General features: G+C 57.7%; 1 protein-coding gene and 1 non-coding gene across 2 annotated transcripts; both read left to right on the forward strand.

The window, feature by feature from the left end:
• Positions 1-479: 479 nt before the first annotated feature.
• Positions 480-552, forward strand: TRNAE-UUC (transfer RNA glutamic acid (anticodon UUC)). The gene has a single exon. It is a non-coding gene; the product is annotated as a tRNA-Glu (tRNA).
• A 3,456-nt stretch (positions 553-4,008) lies between these two features.
• Positions 4,009-18,636, forward strand: MNT (MAX network transcriptional repressor). The gene is made up of 6 exons (XM_061175044.1): positions 4,009-4,355; positions 9,720-10,278; positions 10,872-10,913; positions 11,060-11,171; positions 16,293-16,485; positions 16,623-18,636. Exons 1-6 carry the CDS (start codon positions 4,283-4,285, stop codon positions 17,369-17,371), a joined length of 1,728 nt encoding a protein of 575 aa, XP_061031027.1. The 5' UTR covers positions 4,009-4,282; the 3' UTR covers positions 17,372-18,636.
• The last annotated feature ends 4,087 nt before the right edge of the window (positions 18,637-22,723 follow it).

The following is a 22,723-nucleotide window of genomic DNA, read 5'->3' on the forward strand; positions in this document are numbered from 1 at the left end:
TCTTTTACCCCACTCTGGCTTACCAAAGTTCCCCTGGCCTTGGCTGTGAAGATAGCCCAGTGTCTGGCACATGTTAGGCACACAGTAAATATTTGTGAAATGAACGTCGTGTACTGTTGTACTGTGTCCCTGGGTGTACTAGTCTTCTGTCTTTCCCTCTTCATCTCTCAGCTTTCTCCCTTTGGTCTTGTTTTAACTATAATAGGTGAAAAGCTCTCCAAGATAACTTGCATAATTTGAGAAGTCAGGCCTACAGGGTTAGGACATTTGGGATCTGGTATACTTGTACTACGGCTTCACACCCTTTCCTTCATCTTATTATTTTTATGTTTTGGAGGGTCAGGGAATTGATCTTCATAGCTCTTAGGGGTGTGTATATATGTAGAGTTTTGTTGGGGTGAATGGTGGGGGGATGGGAGACAGCCTCATTAGGGAATGTCACTAGCTCAGCATATTAAAAAATTGAGGGGGTTGGGAACTCCCTGGTGGTCCAGTGGTTAGGACTCAGCACTTTCACTGCTGTGGGCCCAGGTTTGATCCCTGGTCGGGGAACTAAGATCCCACAAACCGCGCTGCCAAAAAAAAACAAAAACAAAACATTCAGGGGGTTGAACTGGGCCTTGGGGTGCAAAAGACTTGAGGAGGAAGAGTGGAAATAGAAAATCCTCCCATGAGAATTACACAAGGATGGATGGGCCCGGTTTCCTCCTGCCCCAAAGGTACTAAGCACTAGAAGCCATAAAGAAACTTTAGGAACAACTTTTTGGAAATGGCTGGGCTTTGGATTATTCCCCAAACATGCTAACCTTTCTGCTGAAACATCAAAAAGACTCCCTTGAATGAATAAATTGCCAGCTTCTACCTGAGTTCCACCCCCTTGCAACAGGAAGCTGGCTAAAATGTAACAGCCCTCCTATTCATTCCTCTCCTTTTATCCAACCCCTTGCCACCTAATAGGTATCTATCTCCCATCCCCACTGTCCATTCCCCAAGAATAACCTTGGTTGATGAGAAACTCTGGCCATTTTCAGGCTCCTGTTGGCAGCAACAGGCCCAGGAAAAGCCTCCTTTCTAAACCCTTGCTTTTTGCCTAACATCCCCTGGCTGCTGTCCCCACATGACCCAAATAAACAGATGATCATGTGAAGCCAGGAAGGCTGTTTGCTTTAAATAACGAGCATCTCCGCTAAGCTCTGGAGCAGATGGGTTATTGGGGACAAGGGAGAGGTTGGCATTTGAATTCTGTGTTCACCCCACTTTTATCTCCTGCTTCCCCACCCCTGAAGGAAAAGCTGTCTTCAGAACACTACTTTTCAGAGGGGTGCCTTTGTGATGTGACAGAGCTGGTCCATGACGAGTCAGAAAAATTGGACTTCAGCCTCTAGAAGAGACTTCAGGGCTGTACGAGTGCCATGACCACTTGAGGAAGGCAGAAGGGTACAGCTGGAGGTCGCTCTCTGAGCATCCTGGGCCACTGGGCAGAATGGTACAGTGCTGACCCCTAACAAAATGAGAACTTGGTCAGCAACATTATCTCAAGTCACTGTTACATATATATTAGACTGTTTAGTGTGTGTGTGTGTGTGTGTATATATATATATACACACACACACACACACACATATACACACACACATACACACACACAGCAGGTGGCAGACACCTTAAAGGAAGCAATGTTGGGACCAGCACAGATCTAGCCTTCCAAGGAGAAAAACATTCATCCTGCAAAGAAGAACTTGGCTGTTAGTTACTGCTCTGATCCCCTGTTGCTTTCCAGCTTCATCATAAAGCCAGTGTCACCCGGTCATTTGTGTGTAATGGCCTCTCTCTGCTCAGCTACAGATGCTGGGGCATTAAGTGTTCAAAGATCAGAGGCCCCTGTAGACTGGTTCTGGCAAACAACCCCCTTCCTCCTGTTCACTAGGTTCTCGATTTCCAGAATCTGTGCAGATTTTCTTTCCCTGGCATGCATTATGACCTCAAAGGAAAGGCACAAAGCCAGCAAGCATCATTTGTACCCCCTTTATATGTGTCTAGCTCTCCTCTAGCTAGTTCCCCAAATAGGACTGTACCCCTCTAAGGGTGAAGTGGGGATGGAATGGGATGGAATGGTATGGATTGATTTGCCACTCAGCCAACCTCATAAAGGTTTGCTTTCTGGCTTTGTATGATGGTGAAGCCCAGGCCACAAGATCCTGAACCCAACTGGCACTGTCCCACTCTAATTAGAACTGATTAGCAAAGAAAGGAATCTGGGGCCAAGATCCAGGGGCCTTAGGCTTGCGGGCATTGGGACAGCAGAGCTGGACATGCTCCAGGGAGCCCCAAATATGCCTTCAGCTTGCCTATGCCTGTCACTACCAACTGTACAGGTGGGGTTTGTGTGGCCTCCTGTGCAGTACAGCAGGGTTTCAGGTGAAGATTTTTAGTGTCCCCCTCCCCCATCACAATATGTTAAGTGGTCAGACACCCCCCCCTTACCGTGCGAGCAGTTTGATAGTCCTCCATGACTTTTTTCTGTTTGAGGGCCCTGACCCAGAACTGCCTTCAGAACAGTCATCCGTGGGGTAAGGAATAAATGCTTCTCCTGCGGGGCAAGGAGGAACTGGAATACTGAGTGACCTTAGACAAGTCCCTTCTCGTCTCTGGGCCTCGGTTTCCTTATCTGCAAAATGAGAGAATTTGGGCAAGCTGACCTCAAAAAGGACTAACTTTCTAATTGTACCCCCAGGCGCCCCCAAACTCTAGCACAAGGAGAGGCAGTAAGGAGCGCCAGCCGGGGTCCCGGCCCCCGCAGCGAGTATGGTTGTGGCTGGGCGGAGTGGCGCCGCCCCCGCTCCCCGCCCGCGGTCTCAGTCGCCCAGCCACTGGGAGGGCTGGGTTTCCGCCTTCCACGTTGTTGTTCCCGATTTGCGCCACGCCCCCTTGGTCTGGGCTGTGGACGCTTCGCCGTAACCGCCCTCAGCCCGGCCCCCGAGCAAAGGGCGGCCTCTTGGATGGCACAGTTGGAGTCTCCACCCGCATCAGACGCGCGTGGACAAAGACGAGAGTTTACAGGAAGGAGAGAGAGAGGCTTGGTTTTAAAGGGAGGGTGGTGAAAAGGAAAGGGTAGGTCAGGGCACGACTGCAGAATTTCCCTCTCAGCGTCCCACCCTCCACACAGTGGCCCCATCCGCACCGGCGAATGTGACCCTTTAGACACTGGCCCTTTAAACAGAGGGCTGGCGGCGCGGGGTGTCCATGTGGAGCTGCTCCATGCCGTGTTGTCCTGCCCGCCCATTGGCCCGCGGCCCGGTGACATCGCCTAATAGGATGCGAACGCACTGCGGGGGGAGGAACGGAGACAAAACGCGGAACCGGATCTCCACTCCGCTCCCTCCGCCTGTTCTCTGGCAGCCTCCTGCCGTCAGCTCCGCCCAGGGGCGGATCCCGGGGGAATTGCGACTGCCTGGTGGTTGCAGGAATTAGGTCACGTGTGGGTAGGGAGCGGAGACCCAAGGGTCAGGCCAGTCTCTACCATCCTAAGGTTTCCCTGACCTGGAATATCCTTATTTGAGCTAACTTAAGTCCTGAATTTTCCACCCCTCTTTCCCTCCAGCAGGACAAATTTCGTTGTGAATGACCCAAACACGCCGCCGTTGCTCAACTTGTGGCTTGCAATCGGGGCGGGGCGAGGCAGGAAAGCGGAAATGCAGGGCGCGAACCCGGCTGGAACTTCTCCCACCCCCACCCAGGCCACGTGTGCGCGCGCCGTCTCGAGTGGGCGGGGCCAGCCCGCCCTGGACCCCGCCCCTCCCTTCAGGAGACGCCGCGGCCCTGCGGGCGGGGGCTCCGGTCCGGGCTTTGGCTGCGGCCCCGGTGTAGTAGCGGGGGCGGCGGCCGGGGGCAGCGCGGCTCCTTCCCTTGTTGTGTGTGTCGGTGCCTCCTCGCCATCTTGTTGCAAAGCCTTTTCTTGTCGGCGGGACTCCTGGGGGCAGCGGGGCGGGAGGCATCAGAAGGGAGGAAGAGAGGGAGGGGAAGGAGGGAGGCAGTGCCGCCTTTTTTTTTTTTTCTTGCATCAATTTTTTTAAATTTGCAAATTACATTTTGCAAACATTTGGGGAGACCTTGATTTTTCTCCCCGCGCTCCCCCGTTCTTCCCTGTGGAGTGCGCTGCGCCGCCCAGTCCTGTCGCCCCCCGGAGGTGATCCCTCCCTCCTGCCTGCCCGCCAGCCTGACCTGTGCCCGGTTCGCGGGCCGCAGTCTCGGCCCCGGCGCGCCCCCGGCAGCTTTCGGCGCGATGAGCATAGAGACGTTACTGGAGGCGGCCCGCTTCCTGGAATGGCAAGCGCAGCAACAACAGAGAGCACGTGGTGAGCGGCCCGGTTGGGCCCCTGGGGCACCAGGGAAGGGGAGGAGAGCGACCCCGGTACCCGAGCCCACGCGAAACCGCGAGCGGTACCCCCCTCCCGGGCGGCCCGCGAAGCCGGGCAGTGCAAGGATCCACGCAAGAGCCGCCGCCCGGGGAGGAGTGTTGTGGGCAGTGCAATTAATGAATTCATTAACATGCAGGGAGGACCCGGCTCCTGTGGACGCCACCCCAGCTGCCTACCACCCCTTGTGCACCTTTCGTGGGGGGCTTCTTTCCCGTGGGCCAGCGGCGCCCTCGGTAGGGCTGAGGATGTGCGAGCCGGGGGGTGGGGTGAGGAATGGTGTTGCGTGGGGGTGGCAGACCCGCGCGTGTGTGCGTGTGTGCACGGGGGATGTGTGATGCGAGCCTCGATGAGAGCGGATGGATGGACGTGTACACGGGCGAGTGTCTAGTGCACACGAGTGGGCGTGTGTGTAATGGAGTGGGGGGTGGAATTACTCTACGCGGAGCAGCTCCCCGGCTTCCCTGGCCCTGTGCGGGGGGCGCTCCCGGCATATCTACGCGCCGCTTGGGGCGGAGGCGGCCTTTGCAGAATGAAATGACATCGCGTGTCTTATGATCCTGGCCAGCCCCGCCTGACCCCGCCTCTCAGAGCTGGGCTGGGTCGCGCGTCAAGGGTTTGGGTGAGAGCCGGACTGATTGGACATCTGTGAAATGGCCCGCAGGTCTCCGGGGGCAGCCCCCGGGCCCCCCTTGCTGCCCCCCACTTTAGTCGGTGTGGAATGTGGCGTGTCTGCGCGTTCCAAACCCGCTCTCGGCTGGAATGTTGCGTGTGCCTGCGTTCCAAGCCCGTTGGTTACACCGGGTGGTGACGTGGAGCGGCCCCGCCCCCGACCACGTGCACGGGGGACACTCCCGCTGGGGACGGCGCGGCCCAGCCCCTCCCAGCCGCCTCGCGCTCGGCCGGGGGCGGGGCCTGGGCGGGGCTGGCGAGGGGCCTGGCGCCGGGTTGGGCCCTGGCTCTGGCCGCTGGGCATCTCCTTGGGGAGAGCCTTTGCCCTACGAGGGAGGAGCCGAGCTCACCTGTCGGTTCTCCCCCCAACGTCCTGTTTTTGATCCCGGGGCTAGGGAAACCCTCAGAATCACCGAGCGACTGGACATATAGAGCTCACATACTCCCACTGATCCCCCCAGACGTTCTCACCAGGGCTCCCTGACAGCACCCCTGGCCGGGGTGTGGAATGAACTAGGCGAGAAGGGGCAAACTTTGGTGCTCTCTCGACAGCGGGGAGACGGAGATTTGCGATGCCCCCTATCCCCACGCTTCCTTGTTGGTAGACCCCCAGCTTCAGGGTACTGCAGAAATAGGGACTGGGGGAAGACCTCCGTTTTCCGGACTGCTGCGAGGGCCGCAGCCCTGGATCGGCGTGTGTGCAATATCCGGGGACTGCTGTCCCCTCCAACCCTCCCCCAAGCCCTTCAGCCGGGTCGGTTGTGGTGGAGAGAGTGCTTCGCCCTCCTTTCCTTTCTCTCTGCCTATTGTTGCTTCAATGATGAGTCATGCAGGAGGTAGTAGTGTGTGTTGTGTGCGCGCGCGCGCCTGCAGCGTGTACCGCCGCCGCCGCCGCTCCGGCGGGCGGGGGAAGCAGCAGTGGACCAGGGGCGGGGGAGCGGCGGGTCAACCGGCCTCTCAAGGTCAAGAGTCACTCGAGATATGTGAGACCGACAGTGCTTGGGTTTTCGGAACTGATGGGCCAGGACGTCAGCTCACGCGCCCCTCCCCCTTGTCTTCGAGGTCCAGAGCAGGGTCAGGTGGTGGACAGTGCAGGTGGTGACCGAGAATGTCCTGCGTGCCGGACCAGCGGCACGGGGAGGAGCGTGCACAAGATTTGGAGAGACTGAGTTACCTGCTGCCACTATCAACACAATGCAATTCAGTAGTTCCTATTGTGACCCCACTGTGTACTGCCCACTGTGCTAGGAGGCAACAGGATTGACCCTGCTGTTGCTCCAAGGGAACACTCACTTCAGCTTCACTTTACCCGCAGGCTGGTTGGCCATATGGGGGAGGGGAGAAGACCCTCACTGTCATGTCTACCATGCTTTCCAAAATAAGTCAGTCCAGAGCTGACAGTAAGAACCACAGTGATGACTTGAGCAACACTTGGAAGGAACCTGGGAATGGCTCTCCTCTAAGAAGTTGCAGAGCCCTGCCCCTCCTCCAGGTGGTGAGAACTGGGGGCAGGGAGCTGAGGTGAGGCTTCTTGTTGGTGGGGCAGGGGGTCTTAGGGGATGGATGGATGGATGCTGGAAAGCCAGATTTACTCCAAAAACTCATGTGTAGATAGCCAGACCTGGCTGCAGCAGCTTAATCTCTGCAATTCATTTTTTTCTCTTACTAGAGGTTCTGTCCTCTAACTTGGGGTGGGAAAAAATGGGAGAGAAGCGGGTGCTGGTGAGCCTGCTGACCAGAAGTGCTTTCTGGGGGTGTGTACCTCATGGGCAGCCCTGAACAGGGATCCTCTCATCTGGGCCCCCATTCAACCTCAAGCCTCAAGTGACAGTTTATTGACCTAGGCCAGCCAGTTTGCTCAAATGATGAACCGAGGATGTGTGTGCACGTGCATGTTTGTGCACGAGGGGAGAGAGGAAAGGGCAAGGCCATCCTGGTGGCCAGCAGGAAGGCCTGGTCATTTCCAGCAGTCATGGAAGTGACTCAAATGGGACCCTCTTCTACCTGAGCTAGTTGCACCCTGTGCCTGCCTCATGCACCAAGCTCCCTGTTACATGTAGAAGGGGAAAACTCCCCTGAACATTGGGGGCCACCACCTGGTGTGGACTCCTCTGGCCCCAGGTCTGTGCCTGCTGAGCCCCTAGGCCACAGTGGCTTGGGGGATGCTCAGAGCCCATACTCTGCATTGTCAGCCTGGACCCTTGGCCCCTGCATCACCCAGAAGGGTCATGCAAAATTCTCTGGGGGCAGCTTCTGGGCAGAGCCCAGGGAAGGTGCCAGAGTATGTGTGTGAGAAGAGGGGTGCACCCAAGGGTGCAGCAGAGCATTATTTTGAAGAGCCTAAACCCATATTACTAAAACCCAGTTTGCTCTCCCCACTTTGTTTCCCCCTGCTGAGTGCACAGGAAGGGGGTCAGTGCTGGGTGGGGAATGAAGGCAGGAGGCTGTAGTGGGCTGAATCTGGCCTGGGGCGCCCCCTCTTCTTCACCATCAGTTAAGTTTTTTCATGCTGATCCAGGTGTGGTAGAGCTTGGCCATTCACCTGGGTCCTTCCTGGCATCTGTGAGGCGTGCCTGCCTGGCTCTGGAAGGGAGAGGGTAGGTGAGAAGGAGGTTGCCATCTCCTGGGTGCGCTTTGGAGTTGACTTAAAATATGGGGAATACGAGGTCTGCCTTCCTTCTGGGTTCCCAGAGCACCTGGTCTTGGGGCTCGGGGCCCTGTCTGTCCCCCTGCTTGTGGGAGAGTGGAACACTTGCTCCAAGGCCAACGAAAGTTCAGGTCCTGGCTCAAAGGAATGGCGATGGGGCTGTTTTGGGCCCTGAGCTCCAGGACCTTGTCTTGGGGGTGGGGTGGGGGGAGGTGGGGAGCGGACTGGGGATGTCCCAGGCTGGGCCTGAGAAGGGTTCCTTTCCCAGTGTGGTCTGTGGGAAACAGGAGCGTAGAGAGCTGGTTTTCTCTGGGCCTGTAACAGAAGCCAGGGCTGCTGGCTTTTAGCAGCAGGCTGGTGCAGGCCTGTTAGCTTCCCTTCCTGAGGAGCAGGGGAGACATGGAAGAGGCCGTGCCTGCTGACTCCAGCCCTTGAATGCTGGCTGCTGGGAAACCACTGAGTGTTTGCCCTCTCAGAACACTACCCCCCTACTTCCTCCTTCGCCTCTTCTTCTTTGTGGGAGGGAGGGGCTCAGAGCAGGCCTGGCTCACACTCAAGTCGTTGATTGGCCAAAGGGCCCTGAGGCCTCACGTTTTCGGGGGCCCCTGAGCCCAAAGACCTGTGTGGTGGGGTGCTCTTCTCCCCAGGGGACACTTAGCTAACCTTGCCCCCAGCCCCACCCCTTGGGGGTGGTGTGTTTGGGGGTGGTGTGTTTGGGGCGTGTCGGCCCTGTGCTGTCAGCTCTGTTAGTCAGCAGCGTGGTGAATCGGGCAGGAGGGAGGGCTGGTTGACCAGCCTGCTCCCTGGCCTGGGGGCTTCAGCCGCTCCCCTGGGCCCTGGCCCAAACCTGTAGCCTGGGAACTAGAATGGTGGGGGGCAGGGTGGGGATGGAGAGGGGCCTCTGGATCTGGAGGGGCCTCTCCCTTTGCCCTGTTCTCAGCCCGCTGCTGAGCAGGCCTCTCCTGGCGGGGCTTTCAGCAGAGATGCTGAACTGAGGCGTGCAAGGTTGTCGGAGCTCACTGCCCTGTTCAACTCCTGTTAAAAAGCCCTGCTTTCCTTTCTGCCTGCCTCTTACTTTTGTAGTGTTTGCTGCTGGTGGTGGTGGGGAATAAGTTCCAGCACAACAAAGGGCAGAGAAGGACCAGGTGCATTTTGGGTATAGACCCTGAGGAAACAGGCTTTGGGACCTAGCCTGGGAGTCCTGAGTCCTGGGCCTGGTTTCCTCACGTGTGAGCTGAAGGTGATGTCCCTGCCCTGCTTGCGCTGTGGGGCTCTTGTGAGATACAGGGTGTGTATGTGTGTGTGTGTGTACACGCATATAGACACCTAGTGAGCATATGTTGGCACAGCAAGTACCAGGCATTCACCAGGTGTCAGGAGACCTGGCTGGGTTTAGCCCCCGTTTTACCTTTGACTCACAATATGACCCTCAACAAATCATTTTGCCTCTTTGAGCTAATTTATCTCATCTATGAAATGAAGGTACCGCCTGCCCTCTAGAAGGTACCTCCCCAGAATCTGGGATTTGACCACTTCCTCTATTGTCCTGTGGGCTGGCCTCTACCCACCTCATCTATCACTCCCTCCCCTTAGCCTTGCAGCCCCTGCTCATCACCTGCTTAATCCTTCAACATTCAGGGTGCCAGGCCTCCAGCACCCTCACTGACAGCTCCTGCTGGGCCTTTCCACAGCCTCTCTCGTCCCCCAGCCTGGATTGTTATCCCTGTTATTTGTCGTATCCCCTCACCCCACCCCCGTTTGTGAGCTCCCCAACAGCAAGGACCAGGAGTCTGTTTTATTTGATCACTGCTGCGTCCCCGGCGCTTAGCCCAGTGCCGAACTGTCAAGTGTGTTTGAGTATTTGTGGTGTCACTGGGTGCTGCCTGGGATGGGGTCAGAGCATGGGTTACAATTGGAGGACGGGTGAAGCTGGGGCCCAGGACCGCCGGCCCTGCTGAGACACCCCTCGCGTTCTCTCTGCGCAGAGGAACAGGAGCGGCTTCGGTTGGAGCGGGAGCGGGAGCAGGAGCAGCAGAAGGCCAGCAGCCTGGCCAGGCTGGCCCACGCCCTGCCGGTGGAGGAGCCCCGCACCGAGGCGCCGCCCCTGCCTCTGTCGCCGCCCGCACCCCCGCCGGCACCCCCGCCCCCGCTGGCCACCCCCACCCCACTGACTGTCATCCCTATTCCTGTAGTGACCAGCTCCCCTCAGCCTCTGCCCCCGCCCCCGCCTCTGCCCCTGGCACCTCGCCAGCCGGCTCTGGTTAGCGCCCCTGGACTCAGCATCAAGGAGTCGGCCCCCCTTCCCACCAGGCCGCAGGGGCCCACTCCTGCTCCTCTACTGCCGGACTCCAAGGCCACCGTTCCGCCCACTGGCAGCCCCAAGCCTTTGCAGCCCCTCCCCACACCCATCCTGACCATCGCCCCACACCCTGGAGTCCAGCCCCAGCTGGCCCCCCAGCAGCCACCCCCATCCACTCTTGGGACCCTGAAGCTGGCACCCGCTGAAGAAGTCAAATCCGGCGAACAGAAGAAGAGGCCTGGGGGGTGAGTGAGGTGTGACACAGGGGCTGGTGGGATGGAGAGGAGAACCAACGGCCCACAGCCTGAGCGGTGTGCACGAGAGAAAGTACCCTCCCAAGCTAGCCTGTCAGAGCTGCGGCCCTGCCTCCCCAGCCCAGAAGCGCCTTCTTATATTTGGATATGTCCTCACCGAGCTGTGACCATCCCCACCCTGGGGAGTGGGGAATGGTCATTGCCCTCTGTTGTTCTCAGGCTTCTGTGTTCTCTGACGCCCTCCAAGGTTGAGGCTAATGGCATTTCGAGGCCTTTGCACAGGGTATTGGATTATGGGGCTCTTGGGTAAGGGCCGGGGTCCACTGGCTATCCCAGGAGCCCTTCACAGGTGCATGGATGTGATGGAAGGTAAAGGGGTTGTGAATTACGAGCCTACATGTGCCCTCCAGGGGGTGTATGCCCCACGACACAGGGCGAACAACTGAACAGCTCTCATCGCTGCTTCTCTAGAGAGACAATGTCAGGGACAAAAAGCCTGTGGCATTTGGGGAGGGGGGGCAGGGGGTGGAAAGGCCGCCTAATTGGGCCCTCCTCCCTGAGCCCCCTGTCTGTCTGGATTTCAGAATCGGAACCAGAGAAGTCCACAACAAGCTGGAGAAGAACAGGTGTGTGTGTGTGAGCTTGTGACTCTGGGCCCGCCCCGCGAGCTACCGGGACGGTCCCGTCCGTGGTCCCCAAGCTCTCCTCAGGCCTTCCCTCCCGCCCCTGGTCCCCTGGCGTCTGGCTGACCGGCGCTGCTTCCTCTCCCCAGGAGGGCCCATCTGAAGGAGTGCTTTGAGACCCTGAAGCGCAACATCCCCAACGTGGATGACAAGAAGACATCGAATCTGAGCGTGTTGCGCACGGCGCTGCGGTACATTCAGGTATGGGGGAGGGAAGCAAGGCCCAGAGGAGGGCGGGCGACGGACACTGCGCCGGCTTCCTGCGCGCCCCGCCTCCCCTCCGCGGCCCCGCCCTCGCTCCCTCACCGGCTCCCCCGCCCGCCTCCACGCGGGCGCCGAGCACATGGCCCGGCTGACGTCAACGGGGCTCCCCGCCCGAGAGGGGGCGGGGGACCGGCGCGCGTGCGCGGGGGAGCGCGGTGGTGGCGCTTGCCTCCCCTCCCCCGCCAGGCTCCCCGCGGAGCCCCGCGATCGGCACGGTCCCTGCGGCTCAGTGTCAGCTCGGTCCGCGGCCCTGCCTTACCGCCTGCCGCGCGTTAGTGCCCCGGCGGGTGGGAAGGGCGTGGGGTGGCCGGCGCCTCCACCGCGCCCGCCCGCAGTGCCTGGGCGGGAACCGGTTTCAGCCTGAGACTATCACGGGGAGGTGGGGGGAGGCGGGGGGCTGGGCGTGGCTCGTTCCGCAGGGTGGCACCCTTGAAACGCCTCCCCCCCCCCGCCCCGCGAGTTGTAACCCAGACGGACCAAGATCCTTGCAGTAAGCGCACGGAGGTGCCACCACCTGACTTTGGGGGATAAACCTAGGGGAGTGGGCAATGCGGCAGTCTGGACGACGAGAAGCCCCGGGGTCACCGAACCTAAAGACTTACGTTCTCCTTCCCTCAGGGTTTAAAAGAAGCTCTTTTTTTAAGGGACCCTCCTGGCCGTGTGTCCCTTCCCTTTGGGCATTGGCTCCTCTCTGCAGTACGGGGTGGGGGGGGCCCACCGCCAGATAAGACCGTTGCCATGACGGCCCGAGTTTCGGTTTCCCTGGAAACCGGCCGAGGGTTCCGCGTGCCGGGAAGGAGGCTGTGGGGGTGGGGCGAACGGCCATGCTCGGCTGCCCTGGAGACAGAGCCGGAGGTAGCCGTTGGGGAGTGGGAGGAACTTAGGGCTCCCTGGCTGCGGGGGCGGGGCAGCCTCAGGGTCTCCCAGTCGACGCTCTTGGGAAGCTTGGGGGCTGGGCGGCATCACGGCCCGGGTGGGCCACCCTTCCCCCGGCCTCAACTACCTCAGGGGTCACAGCCCTGAGGTAACTGGAGACAGACTTGTTGAAGGAGAGGGGCGGAGGCGCTGCTTCGGGCCTACTTCCAGCCGGCAGTTCCCGCCCCGCCTTCCGCCAACGCGCGCCCTTCCGCCCGCCCTCCGGACGAGGTGGAGGGGCTGGCGCGCTTCCAGGCCGCTTCCCGGCACGGGAGGGGCGGGGCCGGGCCCGCCGATTGGCAGAGCTGGGCGGGGGGCGGAACTCCGCGCGCGGACGGAGGGTGCGGCCTGTGGGGAGTGACGCAGCAAAGCCGGGTCCGCGTGGGTGCGCGCGTGCTCCGGGAGGGGCGGGGCCTCGGCAGCCGAGAGGGAATGGGACAGAGACAGGTTTGGGGGGAGGGGACCCAGCCTCGGGTTTCAGAGGCGAGGATCCCCGGGAGGCTTATTTTCTGGGATGTTTCTGCAGAACTTGGGCTTGAGTCTAAATTGCTCGTCTTTCAGCTGTAGGAAGTCATGTAGCCCGGGAGCAAACCCCTGTCTAAATTATTTGACATTTTCTGTGAATATCGGTTTCCTCTTCTGCACTGCGATGATGCTAAGTGGGAAGAAGCAATAGTATCTTCGTCATAAGGATGTGAGGAGGATGGGCCGTCTATAAATATTAACTTGATAGCAATTATTGAGAAGTAGGAAGGATGGAATGGTGCGTTCCTCCCTGTAGGCACATACTTAGGTCCGGAAGCCTTGATTGCGAGACGGTGGAATGAAAGTAAGGCAGAAATAAGAGACTCAGTAGAGCCAGCAGACTTGGGATTTGGGGCTGGGCTGAGTGGGAAGCAAGGTGGACCCAAGCTGTCCATAAGAGATACTTGTCCTGGGGCTAGCAGTGGAAGCAGAAGTGCTGGAAAACTTAACAAGGCTCTCTATAAATCCTCAACTTCATTCATTTACTCATTCAGGTACTTTTGGACAGCCCTGTGTCTGATTGGGAGGCTAGAAAGTGGGGAGCAAAGGAATAAATGTGGATCTCTGTCCTTAGGTTGGTCTTGCAGCGGAGTATCACATAACCAAACAGAACTCTGTTACGAGGGCATAGTAGGGATAGGGGTCACAGGATCTGTTCTGGGGAGTTAGGGAAGTTGCTGCTGAGGAAGGGGCATTTGAGCTGGGACCTGAAGGCCAGGGTGACCGAGACAAGTGGAGAGCAGAAAGCCCAGTGCAGACCAAAATTTCTTCAGTAGGAGGTAGCAGGATGCATTTTTGGAAGTTAAAGGTGGTCAGGAGGGTTGCTGTGCAGAGATGGAGGCAGCAGGGCACCAGATGGGAGTTGGAAGGGAGTACTGGAGAGACCACGTAGGGTGTGGAGACTGAGGGCTTTGGTTGTGTGCTGAGGTGGGAAGCTATGGGAAGGCTGTAGCCCCCAGCCAGACCCACAGTACCTTGGAGGTAGTAAAGGATTTGAAGACAGTATCAGTGAAGTGGACAGAAACAGGAAGAGAAGTACACAGGTACCAAAACATGCATCCAGGTAGTCTTAGAAAGGAAATGGGTTTAGAATGAAGCAATGGGGACAAAAGTTAGACCCTGGGAAAGCTTTCCAGGGATCTCTAGGCCTGTGGAGAGCTGGACTAGGCGAGAAGTGGAGGTTTTGGCCCCTGACATCCTCTCTTCCTGAGCCGGCAGTCTACACTCCCCGCTAGCTAGCAGGTAGCATTCAGGACAGGCACTTCCAGCCCCCTGCATCCAGGTTTGAGTGAGGGCTGACTCACCCCAGGCCTCATCATCAATGTGGCTCCATCCAATTGGCATGTCTAGCACTGGCCTCTCAGGGTAGAGCCAGATGTGTGTGTGTGTGCGTGTGCGCGCGCGTGTGTGTGTCAGTAAATCGGGGCGGCGGGGAATCTTTCTGGCAGAAATATGGGGAGAGACAGGTTAATCTCAAAGCCAGGATGATAGAGCTGTGTGTGGCTTGGGACTGACAACAAGTATAAAAGGTGTAAAGCTGCCAGGTCTCAGGTCAGTACAGAGCATCGCTGTGTCTGGGTTGCGTGTCACAGGCATTAATGTTGGAGGCATCTCTGACTGGTGAGGCCAGGAATGTAAGCAGTTTGGGGCTGCAGGAGGGAGCGTGGGGAAGTGGGCCTAGCTGGTGTGTGGAGGTGAAGACGTTGCTGTGCCTGGGAGGTCAGGTGAACAGTTAGGAAAGGCTGTTGCAAAATTGCCCGAAGGAACTGGAATCAGGGGAAACTCAAGTCTAATGAGAGACTGTGATTCTCCTGTAATGAGGCAGAGAGACGGGGTAGAGGTGGGTACCAACGCCCTCGGGTCGTCACAGATCCTTCCCCCGAGGCTAAGACATCACTCATGGCTCTGTCCTGGCCACTGGTAGCCTTAGGGGATGTAAGGTAACCGCAGAACAGTCCTTGCCCCGCTCCCAGGGTTGGACAGGGACAGCATGTATTGAGATGGAAAAACAAAACGTGGAATATTTAGGGGCTCATGTGAGCCAGTGTCAGTCTCAATGCTGACAGTCTCATGAAACGCTCAGAGGTGTGGTGCCAGTGCCAAGAAGGGCTTGAGAGCAGGAGGATGTACCAGGAGGACGTGGGATGGGGATGGACAGTGAGGAGGCGGGGGCCCAGTGGTGGTCCTGGAGCACAAGCAGATAAGACCTGGAGGGGTGAGAAGGGAGGATGTGTGTGTGAGCCAGTGGGCTCTACACTTGGCTGTGAATGGCAAGCCTTGGAAGCTAGAAGCTCAGGAGCAGGTCAGGTAAGAGACTCGGGGGGCAGCAAGCAAGATTGTCCTTGCTGTCTGGTGGACCCAGCAGTCATGATGTACCTGGGCTGAGGAAAAGCTGGCAACAGGGAGGCCTGCAAGATTTAAGATGAGATGGTTTAATAAAGTGTCAGTCGGGCGGTCACAGAGGACAAGGAGAGAGTTTCGGTGTGGAAAGGAGTTAAGAAACAGGACAGGAGCTGGCAATTCAGAGCTGCTAATAAGCATCGTTCGAAGGGAAACTGGAGACCCTTCTGACAGGGGAGCATTGCCACAGTCTGGGTAGCGGGGCATCCAGCACCTGTGGGAGGGTCGACCTGAGAGCTTGCCTGTGGCCCTGGGGGAGTTGAAGGGGAGATGGTGCCGTGGACAAGGGAGCTCTCTCCAGTGTTCTTAGTGAAGTGGGTAGCCTCAGTGTCACGGGGGAGGAGCCACCTGCGACCTGTGGTAAAGGACAGAGCCTCTCTGGGGGTGCTCAGGTGGAGGCAACGGTGCAGTCCTCCCAAGAGCTGTTTCTCATCGGCCGGGGCAGCTCAGGGGCAGGTGTGGAAGGAGGGGCACATTGCAGGGCCTGGGGTAGCTCAGTAGCCTGGGGCGTCTGGAGAGCTGCGGGCAGCGTGGACGTAGAGCGGTGTGGAGAGGCGGCACAGGTGGGCACCGTGGGGAGGAGACCAGGAAGTCGGAGAGGAGGTGCACAGCCAGCAGCTGTTAGGGATGAGATAGAGAAGGTCAGGGAGATGAGATGGGGGTCTCCAAATCTGGTGGCTCATCCTCCAAGGGTATTGGAAGTTAAGGAGACTAGTGAATGATGAAGGGGAGAGAAGGGCAGGATCATCTGGGGATCTTTGAGGCATGGGTTCCATGGAGGGTAGCTTGTGGCATCCGTGAGTGACAGGATGGTGTGAATGACAGCAGGGGCCTTGGGCACCACTGAGAAGTCTGTTACCCTTTCCGCTCTCCTCTGCAGAATGGAGGGAGGTGCCGCCAGGACGGTGGATGGGGCAAGAGGCAGCGAAGCCCCTCAGGACGGAGTTGATGTGGGGGTAGGGGAGGGACTGACCTGGATCCACACCTGCCTGAGAGCCCGCGGTTGCCAGATGCTGGGCCTCCCTAGGCAGAGCCATGGACCAGGAGGCAGGTGTGGTCTCCAACAGCCCCCGTCCGCCTGGGCCCCTGGTCACTGCACAGCTGCCCCTGGGGGCCAGGTGATCTGGAGGTGAGGGCGGCGGCGGGAGGTGTTTGTGGTACCGTGGGCCCCGTGGCTGCTGCTCAGGATACCTTGCTGTTACTGGCCCTGTTCTCCAGTCCCTGAAGAGAAAGGAGAAAGAATATGAACATGAGATGGAGCGTCTGGCGCGGGAAAAGATTGCCACGCAGCAGCGGCTGGCGGAGCTCAAGCATGAGCTGAGCCAGTGGATGGACGTGCTGGAGATCGACCGCGTGCTCCGGCAGACGGGCCAGCCTGACGACGACCAGGCCTCCACCTCCACTGCTTCCGGTGAGCTCCACCCACCACCCGCTCCGTGTGGGCCCCACCCCAGCCCCGTAGCATCCCGGGGCCCCCAGGGTCACCTGCTCCTCCGGGCTCTCCCTGCCAAGCCCTTCTGACCTGCCTATCCGCGTGCCCCCCCACAGAGGGCGAGGACAACATAGACGAGGATATGGAGGAGGACCAGGCCGGCCTGGGCCCACCTAAGCTGAGCCATCGCCCCCGCCCGGAGCTGCCGAAGCCACCGCCCAGCACCGCGCCCGCGCCTCTGCCTCCCCACCCCCAGCCTGTGGCCCTGTCTCCTGCCCACCTCCCCGGGCAGCAGCCGCCGCCGCCACAGCAGAAGACACCTCTGCCAGCCCCTCCTCCCCCACCAGCTGCCCCGGCCCAAACGCTGGTGCCCGCTCCAGCCCATCTGGTGGCTGCGGCTGGGGGAGGCTCCACGGTCATCGCCCACACCGCCACCACCCACGCCTCAGTCATCCAGACTGTGAACCATGTTCTGCAGGGGCCGGGTGGCAAGCACATCGCCCACATCGCCCCCTCGGCCCCCAGCCCTGCTGTGCAGCTGGCACCCGCCACACCCCCCATTGGCCACATCACAGTGCACCCTGCCGCCCTCAACCACGTGGCCCACCTTGGCTCCCAGCTGCCCCTGTACCCGCAGCCTGTGGCGGTGAGCCAGCCCGTGGCGGTGAGCCACATCGCCCACACCCTCTCACACCAGCAAGTGAATGGCACGGCCGGGCTGGGGCCCCCGGCCACAGTCATGGCGAAGCCAGCCGTAGGGGCTCAGGTGGTGCACCACCCTCAGCTGGTAGGCCAGACAGTGCTCAACCCTGTGACCATGGTCACCATGCCCTCCTTCCCGGTCAGCACGCTCAAGCTGGCTTGAGGATGAGGCCACTCAGAGGCCCCCTGTGGGGGCAGGGAGGGAGACCTGTCCCCCACTCTCCCACCCACCAGCTCCACACATTCCAGCCAGGCCCAGGCCCGCCGCACCCATACCCACCCCCAGGCCTCCTAGGGGAAGGGGGTGCAGAGACTCTGAGCCAGGGGAGGGAGGGGCCTCCCCAGGGAGCTGGGCACAGGGCAGGGGGTCACCCCACTGCACTAGGACTTGACAAAGTGATGAGAGACGCTCCGGCGAACGTGCCGCCTGTCCGGCCTGGTGCCAGCTCCAGTGCCGTTCCCCCCGCCCCATCCCCGGAAACCAGTGCGATGTGGACATCGTGTTCTCCCGCTTTCCCCTGCCCTGCCCACCTTCCTGTGCTGCTGCTGCTGCTATTGCTGTGTCTGGTGAGATGGCTGAGCGCCCGGGCCCTCCCCTCCCAAGCCTCAGCTTTCTCTTCCCTGGGTTCTGGAGGGGAAAGGGGGGAAGCAGAACTGAAGCAACTTGGCCCGGAAAGCTGGGGACTGAGGGGGGCCCAGCTCTGAGTACAGGTGACAGATCCTAGGATGTGGCTTGTGTGGAGTCCCACAGACTCCAGACAGGTGGGCGCCCCAGCCTGGAGCTCCCCAACCTGGTTGCAGTCATTGTGACTCATCACAGCAAACTAGTAAAGACAATTCTCTACTAATAGTAAACCAAACCCAAGCCCTTGCCAAGCTTCCCAAGCCCCTCAACCCTTGCCGCTGGGCTCCTGTCTTCAGGAAGGCAGGCTGAGGGTGGGGGCGGGGAAGGAGGAGCTTGGCTGTCTCCTCCTGCCCCCCCTTGACCTCCAGCCAGGTCGGGACTGAGAGGGGGGTGCTCTGGACCCTGTCCCCATCCCTGGATTTGACTCTTGGCTTCCAGAAAGTAGAGAGGAGTTCTGGCCTCTGTTCGGTACTGTGCACTCCCTGGAGGGATGAGTACACCTGGATGCTTCCTTGCTGCTTGGGAGACGGACCAGCGTCTGGTCTGGGTTCCAGGAGCCTGAAGCCACGCTGTTGAGGTAATCAGGAAGTTAAAATCCAGGGGCTTGGCCCTGGCGACCTGTGGGGAGGGAGCATGGCCAGACCCGGGAGGACTGTTGCTTCTGACCCAGCTTGAACGTCTCTGGCACCGTCTTTCTTTCCTCTGAATGTCCTCCTTTCTCCAGCGGGCTGTTCTGAGCCTGCCCTCCCCAGTGGGGGCTGCTGTGTGCCACCACCTTCCTGTGAGGAAAGGTCCTCAGCTGGGCCAAGGGGGGTGCTGAGCTTGGGGTGGGGAGGAGCAAGGGGGCCTGTGTGTAGGGGACAGTTTTCCCTGCCTTTGCCTCAGCAGACTGCTTTGGCTTCTCTTTTTATGTGCATATTTATTACAAGTGGCCTTGTGTCAGACACACTCAGTTACACATGTGCACACTTGGCTCCCCACCTGGACACACTCACCAATGGCCTTTCAGAGTGTCTGTGGAGGGGGAAGCCAGTGCTCCTGGGTGTGAAGTTTGAAATGACAGCCCGGGGAGGGGGACACTGAGGAGGCCAGCAGAAGTCTTGAGTAGATTGAGCCACCTAAGAACTCCCTTTCAGTTCCTTTTGGTCCTGGAGACTTCTCTGGGGACTGTTTCCTTTTCTCCCGGGGTGGGGAAAGGGAAGGCCTTCTGGACCCCTCAGAGGTTTCTACGAGGGCACCCTGTACCCCCCCCCACCCAGTTGCGGCTCCCACCTCACACTTGCCGCCTTTCTGCACCTGCAGCCACTGCCACTACCACCCTGTTTTGGGCGGAGCTGGTTTCACTCTTCCTGGTGTGATTATGTTGGAAAGAGCAGAGGGAGAAGGGCAGGCCTGGCCCCCAGGAACAGTCAGAGAAGTACTGGCGAGCCGTCCTCCTCTCAGCTCTGCTCACCTTGAAACTGTCCTGTTAGCCAGTTGCCCCTCGGGCCTGCATAGATACCTCATCCGCCCGCGCCCCTGCCCCTCCCCGCCCCCACTGCAGCAGTGCGGGCCTCGGAATCTAGTGCCGAATGACTATGTCCAGATTGGTGACGATGGGTGTTGTTGCTGTTGTTTTTGTTGTTTTCGTGAACGCTGTGACGCTGTGTGCCCAAGAGGGCAGCCTCCACCCAGCCCTTCCTTGGGCATCTCCCCTGAGAGCTGTCAGGACCACATCTGTCCTCGCCCCGTGGGACCGCCTGCCCCTCCCCTCCCTAGCCCTTCCAGCCTGGGGGATGCGTGCGCATGTGCGCACGCACGCAAACACACACACACACATCTTACCTCTCATGCGTGTTTTACTTTTTGATGTTAAGAGTGGCTCACTGGCTGGGAGTCTTTACCTCGGGGAGATGGGGAGGTTGGTTCCTTGGGGGGCCAAAGAAGGGCAGGGAATTCCTGGAAGGGAATTAGGGGTCACCATAACCCCTGCCCTTTCCAGGAACAGCTTCTTCTTCCCCCATCCCAGAGTCCCACCCCCATCCCCCAAAGAGGTGGCCCTTGTTTACAGTGAGGACTTGGTCACTGTGTCTCTGTTTCCTAAAATATAAATCGTAGCAACCCCAGACTGTAGAGATTTTTATGTGTTTGGATACATCTGCTGTGTGGGAAAAAACAAAAAAACTACAAAAACCCTAATTTTGTACATATTGTATTTTTACTATTGAACTGTATTCTAGTGGCTGTTCATGCTCCAAGACATTAGGTATTGAGACATGAATACTATCCATGTAATAAGCACTTGCCTGGAATAAAATATAAAATTGAAATAAACCTGCACTGAAACCCGAGACGGAGCTGCCACCTGCAGCATCTGGGTCATTTTGTTGCAAAAGGAGGCAGAGACCTTCAGGGAAGGACCTCCAGCAAGAAGCAGTAGCATCCTTTCCCTGTCGATGGGTTGGGGGCAGAGTCTTCAAGCAGATTCCAGGCTGATGGAGTTTAGAAAAAAGATGAGGGACCTTACTGTTCTGATCCCAAGGCTCAATCCTCAAGCCCTGAGAACTGCAGTTCTGGTCTTCCTCATGCTTTTGCAATACTTTACACTTCCTCAAACCATTTTTACAAACACTATCTTGTTTCATCTCCTAACAGCTCGGTGAAGTAAATAGGCCAAGAAATAGCAGATGAGGAAACAGGTTCGGGGTGGCTGAGTGACTTGCTAAGGTCACATGACCAGCCGGGGACCGTGTGGAGCTGCAGGCCGATCTCAGCTGGTGCAGAGCTGTCCCCAGGCACATGCCACCCTGCCCTGGGTCTGTCATGGAGTCAGGGATCCTGAACTCCAGAAAGTTCCAATGGGAAAGCTGGAGGATCTGTTCACAGGAGGGCTTCCTGAGACAGGGTGTACTTCTGGGGTTGTAGTTAGGACAGGTCATCTGGGGAGTCTATAAGGCTGTCCTTTCAGGGAAAGGAACAAGAAGATGAAGTTGGAGGTCAGGGGTCAAAGAGCCATGTCCTAGGCTGAGCCTTGGAGACCTTGGTCCTTGTAATGACGTCTTTTCTCCCCAGTTTAGGAGAAGCCACCCATTTGGCAGGCTGGTAGGTGGGGAGGTAAGGGAGAGTGAGATCAGGGAGCAGTTAGCTGGGCCAAGCTGTAGACCAGCCAGGCCACCGCTCTAACTCCCTGACACTTGCCCCACTCCCAGCCGCAGCCCGGAGAACTGACTCAACTTCTCTTCCTGGGGTGGGTCTGAGGATGCATGTGGGGATGTCATCGTGGGGAAGGGACTGGTGGCCACCAATGCCACAGGGTCCCATTCTCTGAAGACCCGACCTCAAAAAAGGCGGAGCTCGGTGCTCCTCCCCACTACCCTACAACCCGCCAGCTCCTTTCATTTGTGAGATGCTTGCTCCCTCTGCTGGTAGCTCCAGGAAGTGGTCGGTCCCTTCCACTTTAGGGAAGGCCTGGGGTAAGGGTTAACGTTACCTGAGTGTCAGATGCTGTGCCCAGCACTGGGGACAAAGATGAAGACTCTACCCCTGGCCGTGATGACCCAGTTTCATCTGAGGGCTATAGTACCTTACTCATGCTTCCTGCTACTTCTTTCCACACACAGCCCTCAGCAGACCCATCGTTTTGGCTGTGGGATTCGCTCTGGCCCTAGAAGCTCAGTCTGGGGTCTGGGAGTGCCAGCACTTCTGGGTGGAGCAGAGAGGAGGTGGGAGTGTGTGAAGGAACCAGCCACTTCCAGGCAAGTTATCAGGGGCCTTTGGTGAACTTTCAGGTGGTGTCACAGCAGAGGGAATTTTTTTTTCTTTTTTTTAAGTATACTTGATTTACATACAATGTCATGTTAGTTTCTGGTGTACAGCAAAGCAATTCAGAGATATATATATATATATATATATATATATGTATGTATATATGTATATATATATATATACACACACACACACACACACACGTAGATATTCTTTCACATTCTTTTTCATATCCTTTACCATTATGGTTTATTGTAGGGTATTGAATATAGTTCCCTGTGCTATACGGTAGGACCTTGCTGGTTATTTTTTTATTTTATTTATTTTATTTTTTATTTTTTGGCTGCATTTGGTCTTCGTTGCTGTGCGCGGGCTTTCTCTAGTTGTGGCGAGCGGGGGCTACTCTTTGTTGTGGTGCGCAGGCTTCTCATTGCGTTGGCTTCTCTTGTTGCAGAGCAGGGGCTCTAGAACGCAGTCTCAGTAGTTGCAGCTCACGGGCTTAGTTGCTCCGCAGCACTTGGGATCTTCCTGGCCAGGGATTGAACCCGTGTCCCCTGCATTGGCAGGCGGATTCTTAACCACTGCGCCACCAGGGAAGTCCCTTGCTGTTTATTTTTGTATATAGTAGTTTGTATCTGCTAATCCCAAACTCCTAATTTATCCCTCCCCCACCCCCCTTTCCCCTTTGGTAACCATGAGTTTGTTGTCTACGTGAGTCTGTTTTGGTATCAAATTTTAGATTCCATGTATAAGTGGTATCACATGGTATTTGTCTGTGTCTGACTTCACTTAGTATGATAATCTCTAGGTCCATCCATGTTGCTGCAAATGACTTTTTTTTTAAATGGCTGAGTAGTATTCCATTGTATATATGTACCACCTTTTATTTATCCATTCATCTGTTGGTGGACATTTAGGTTGCTTCCATGTCTTGGCTATTGTGAATAGTGCTGCTATGAACATTGGAGTGCATGTATCTTTTCAAATTAGAGTTTTCTTTGGATATATGCCCAGGAGTGGGATTGCTGGATCATATGGCAACTCTATTTTTAGTTTTTTGAGGAACCTCCATACTGTTTTCCATAGTGGCGGCACCAATTACATTCCCACCAACAGCATAGGAGGGTTCCTTTTTCTCCACACCCT

This window comes from Eubalaena glacialis, chromosome 19 (assembly GCF_028564815.1).
Source record: "Eubalaena glacialis isolate mEubGla1 chromosome 19, mEubGla1.1.hap2.+ XY, whole genome shotgun sequence".
Classification (NCBI taxonomy): domain Eukaryota; kingdom Metazoa; phylum Chordata; class Mammalia; order Artiodactyla; family Balaenidae; genus Eubalaena; species Eubalaena glacialis.

Bases quoted from the DNA above. Each gene is read 5' to 3' on its own strand.
- MNT (XM_061175044.1), top strand. From the start codon at position 4,283: ATGAGCATAGAGACGTTACTGGAGGCGGCCCGCTTCCTGGAATGGCAA. The intron at 10,914-11,059 runs GTGTGTGTGTGT...TCCTCTCCCCAG, and splicing joins AACAAGCTGGAGAAGAACAG to GAGGGCCCATCTGAAGGAGT. The intron at 16,486-16,622 runs GTGAGCTCCACC...GCCCCCCCACAG, and splicing joins CTCCACCTCCACTGCTTCCG to AGGGCGAGGACAACATAGAC.